Source organism: Solanum pennellii, chromosome 5 (genome assembly GCF_001406875.1).
Source record: "Solanum pennellii chromosome 5, SPENNV200".
Classification (NCBI taxonomy): domain Eukaryota; kingdom Viridiplantae; phylum Streptophyta; class Magnoliopsida; order Solanales; family Solanaceae; genus Solanum; species Solanum pennellii.
The window spans coordinates 4,916,223-4,921,152 of NC_028641.1; the positions used below are offsets into that span (position 1 = coordinate 4,916,223).

Here is a 4,930-nt window from a genome sequence, read left to right on the forward strand (position 1 = left end):
AGGAAAAGTTATTTTTTTTTTAAGACATTTCCGCAACTCCATATCAATATTTCACTTTCTATAAAATATAGTATCAATCTCCTTACTTAATAAGGTAAGAGAAGGTATTTAAAAAGGTAAAATATTGATGATATCCTATTCAAATGGCTAAATAAGGTAAATGTTAAAAGAAGTCACTTATTATTATTATTATTATTATTATCATTATTATTATTATTATTATTATTGACTTTGAGAAGTCATCCAAAAGAAGTAAAGTAGCATTTAATTTTTTTTCCTTAAATAGTTTTCTAGAAGTCATCCAACTGTATCTAGTCAAGGTCTACAGTCTATATATATGAAAGTTCAATTGACCAAACCCCTCAAAACTAGAAAATCATTTTGTTCAAAGGAAGTGACAACCATGGACGTCAAAAGCTCATCTTGCAAAAGAAGCAGAAACTCTCATGTCCCAAGGATGAGGATTATGGATCTTCCTTTGATGATTTTGATCGACATTCTTTCAAGATTGTCAATTAAGTCCATTTTCCAATGTAAGACTGTGTGTAAACTTTGGTATAATGTTTTATCTTACGACCCTTTATTTGTTAAAATGTATCAAACAAGATCCCAAATATTCCCTTGCATTTATCTTATCGATGGTGTGGGCAATCCTTCGTTTCTAGAAATCAAACCAGAGTATAGTTCTTATGCTCGCCATTGTAACAGACCCATTCAATTGACCCCTAAGTTTCACTACCCTCCAGGGAGCGTGTTTTTAGTTGGTTTGTGTAATGGATTTACTTGTTTCGTGAATGACTCGACGAATATTGATCAGAAACATTCTCTTTATATTGGTAATCCTCTTTTGGGTGAATATTTTGAAGTTAAATTGCCTAAATGGGAGATTACTGATTGTGGTGTTACTTATGGATTTTGTTTTAGCAAAGCGTCTGGAAAGTATAAGGTATTGAGATTAGTAGTTGGAAAGCTTACTAAAGTATCAGGATTGGAAGTTTATACTGTTGGAGTTGGTGAGAAATGGAGAAATGTGGGTAAAATTCCATGTTTGGCAAGGTTAATATCAATGGTGCTCTTCATTGGATGGATAGCGAAAAAAATGACATCATTTACTCCTTTGATATTGAGACAGAGAAGGTCAAGTCCCTGCCAGCTCCACCCGGACTGGTAAATCCACCCTGGAACTTGAAGCTAGTAGAGTTGGGGAATTATTTGTGTTTGACTGATTATTACAACACTAATATTGATATTTGGCGGATGAAAGAGTATGGGGTTTCTGAATCTTGGACTAAAGATATCATTTTGGTGGATTCTATTCCGCGTGGTCTGGTTCACTTTAATTTTGAACCGATACTTATGTGGAAAGATGGAGAACTATTAATTCAAAGTGGCACAAAGCTAGCTTTGTATGACCCAAAAATGAAGAGTTTCAGGTTGGTTTATTTTTACAGTGAGGTCATTACAGCGATTACATACATTCCAAGCTTTTACTCACTCAAAACTGTCATGGGGGACAAATTTCAAGTTTCAAATGTTTATCCAAAGACTCGGATAGTTTAGAGTGGTTGTTTTATCTTACTTCCTCCGGGATATGATGTTTTGCTTTTGTGCTTCTGATATAAAACGTTTACTATTTTATGGATGCTTTTGAATTCTGGATAGAGAAATCTTAATAAGCTAATTACTATTTTGAATTATGAATATATTTGATGAAATTGATGGTTTTTGGAATCAGATGGTTTATGTTTTTCTTCTATGTTATTAATATTAAGATAACTAGCATAGGTACAAGCGCAATGCCCGAATAATATTTTTTAAAAAATTAAGAATTTCAAATTGTGAGTGAGTTTGAACTGGCAAATGAACCATTTATTGAACTTGAGCTCTAACTCTTCCATTTCTTTAGAACTGGTAACAACTCTTAATTGATTTTTGTGTTAATAATTTATACATCATCAATGTATAGAACTTCAACTTTTTTTTCCTTTAATTTTCTAGTAAACCAACACAACTAAGACATTACGTTATAAAGATTATGGGGAAATTTATATATCATCAGTCAAAGAATCAATCTTTAAATACGAAGAGAATTATGTATAACAAACGAAATGAAATCCAAAAAATTCTCAAATCAAACATAGATTTTAATTATGCCCAACTTTATATAAAGATATTTCACTCATGTTTCACTTTAGACTTCATTAAATACATATCAATTTACTTACTCTTCTTCCTTTATATAGTCCATGGCAATCAAATTTATTATGTCCAACTTAATATAAAGATATTTGCGAGTCCGGAGCCTAAAAGGTATAAAATATTAACAAAAATTTCAAAACGGTATATAAAATTTTATATTAACCAAAACGGTGAAATCGCTGGAACAACAGCGATTACTCCACCGGAAAAAGCAAAATCGCTGCCACTGCAACGATTTTGCAAAATGTGATTTTTTTTTAAAAAAATTCAAATTGCTACCTAGGCAGCGATTTTCAATTTTTTGTAAATTTTTTTTTAAAATATGGAAATCGCTGCCTAGGCTGCGATTTTCAAAAAAAAAAATTAAAAATGGATATCGCTTCCTAGGCAGCGATTTTATAAAAAAAAAAATTAAATCGCTGCTTATAAACTTTTTTAAAAAATGAAAATCGCTTTCTAGGCAGCGATTTTCTTTTTAAAAAAATTTAATTATTTGAATTTAGAATTCTATTTGAACTCAAACATCATTTAAATTTAAATTCAATATAATATCGTTTTTTAGTAAGAAAATATTTTTGTTACCTTACTTATTCTTAATTTTTTTAAATAATGCATATTTTCTTATAAGCTATATATTTAAATTTCAAAAAAAATATTTGAAAATCAATGAAATTTGTTTTTCCTACGATTTTCTTAAAAGAAAATTTTTTTTTTTGAAAAAAATGTTTTTTTGAAAAATCGCTGCCTAGGTAGTGATTTCCATTTTTTATTTTTTTTATTTTTAGAGCGATTTTAATAAAAAAAATTATAAAATCGCTGCCTAGGCAGCAATTTCCATATTTAATTTAATTTTTTTTTTATAAAATCGTGCCTTGTAGCAATTTAAATTTTTTTAATTTTGCAAAATCGCTGCAATGGCAGCGATTTTGCTTTTTCCGGTGGAGTAAATCGTTGTTGTTCCAGCGATTTTGCCGTTTTGGTTAATATAAAATTTTATATACCGTTTTAGAATTTTCGTTAATATTTTATATCTTTTAGGCTCCGGACTCAGATATTTCACCTCAACCGCTAGATACCTGGTACCTTCCATCAACACAAGTACCACGTGACTCTGCTTCCACACTAAGGCGGCTGCCTAAAACCTCTTTTCAAAGCTTGGTTTCTCCTCCTCTTCTTCTCCCCGTCTTCCTCTTCCAATTACTTTTTTCTCTAACGTTTGGTAAATTCTGTAAAGCTACATTGATTTGTGTTAATTTCATAAATTGCACAACTTCAACTGACTTATAGCCCTTTCTTTGTTTTAGGCTAAATGATGAAAATATTCTTTATTTTGGGCTATTATATTCTCCCCTACTTAAATAGCATTTGAGGAATCGGACACCAACTTTAGTGGTCATCTGGATGAGTAATTGCCTGTGACAGAGTTCAGAGTTCGCTTATGATAACACTTATTAGTCTAGTATGCAGATGGTGTTTTATGAGGCTTCACACGGACGACAATGTAACAACCCAGAAATTTTTTTCTAACTAAGACTTGTCCCGTTAATCGTAGTGAGTGAGATTTCAATAAGGAATGTTACAAGATTTAGCACTGTGAGTTTCAAAAAAAAATTAATTGAAAATAACAAAAATTTGAAATTTGGAGAGTAAAGTAAAGTATGAATTTTGGGTCAACTTCAAACGACCATAATTCTTAGCACGGGATGAGTTAGGTGTGCTAAAAGATACCATAGGAAAGATATTTTAATTACCTTTCCAACTCCGTTGAGTTCGCTAAATTTTGAGTTCGGATGAGTGAGATATGACCTTTTGAAGTTAGGCTTTCCAGTTAAGGAAAGTTAGCCGAAAATAGTGAGGGGTATTTTCGTTCATTCCTTACCCAATCAGGTTTAATACCTTTTAAGTACTATTTAAGAATCTAATCCTTTTAGATCAGTTTTAAAATCCTAATATACACCTAGGGTTTTAGTTTAAAGTTCATGAAGAGGCAAGAAGAGAAAAGAGGAGAAAAGATGAAAGGATGAAGGTGTTCATCGACGTTCTTGAGTTTAGTTGTGGATTTTCCCCATGGGTTTAATCCCTAAGAGATATATAAGCTTCTACAGTGTTGGGTTAGTTCACTCACATGCCAATCATGTTAATTTTCAGTGTCTTATCCAAAAAGGAAAAATATTTTATATTTTTGTAAAGTTTTCGACTTTTTAGAGTTGCCACTTAATTTTTGAGAAAAATCAAGAAAACTGCATTTTCAAAAGATTTAACAGAAAAATCATTTGAAAACTTTAAAGGGGTTTGGGGATTCTTATTAACGTCTTAGGAAGGTTTAAAAACACCTAAGACGCCCGCTAACTTGCAGTTATCCAACAACTAACTATTTGGCTAAGGCTTACAATTGCGATAAAAATATTCTTTAGATTTGTTTGAAAAATGAAAGCCAAACACCATTTAAGATTGTTTTTTGAAAATGAAAATTTATATATCTAAGTGAATTTTAATTTGTAAAACCCTTAAGCCATTTATTTGATTTGATCGAGTCGTTAAAACCAAAGTGGCGTTTTGCAGGGAATGGGATTTTCCTAACCTTTAGAACTAACGACAAGTAAAAAAGATAAGTAATAAAAGCAAGTAAAGAGCGAGAGCGAGAGAGATTTGGGTCCAAATCCGGGTTTTCTGTTCGCCTTGACCAGTATTTGGACTCACCTGTCTTTGGATTTTGACCCATTTATCTTTT

The 4,930-nt window shown here is 31.3% G+C and overlaps 1 protein-coding gene across 1 annotated transcript; it reads left to right on the forward strand.

Moving 5' to 3' along the window:
• Positions 1–592: 592 nt before the first annotated feature.
• Positions 593–1,560, forward strand: LOC107019216. The gene is made up of 2 exons (XM_027917173.1): positions 593–1,034; positions 1,133–1,560. Exons 1-2 carry the CDS (start codon positions 593–595, stop codon positions 1,558–1,560), a joined length of 870 nt encoding a protein of 289 aa, XP_027772974.1.
• The last annotated feature ends 3,370 nt before the right edge of the window (positions 1,561–4,930 follow it).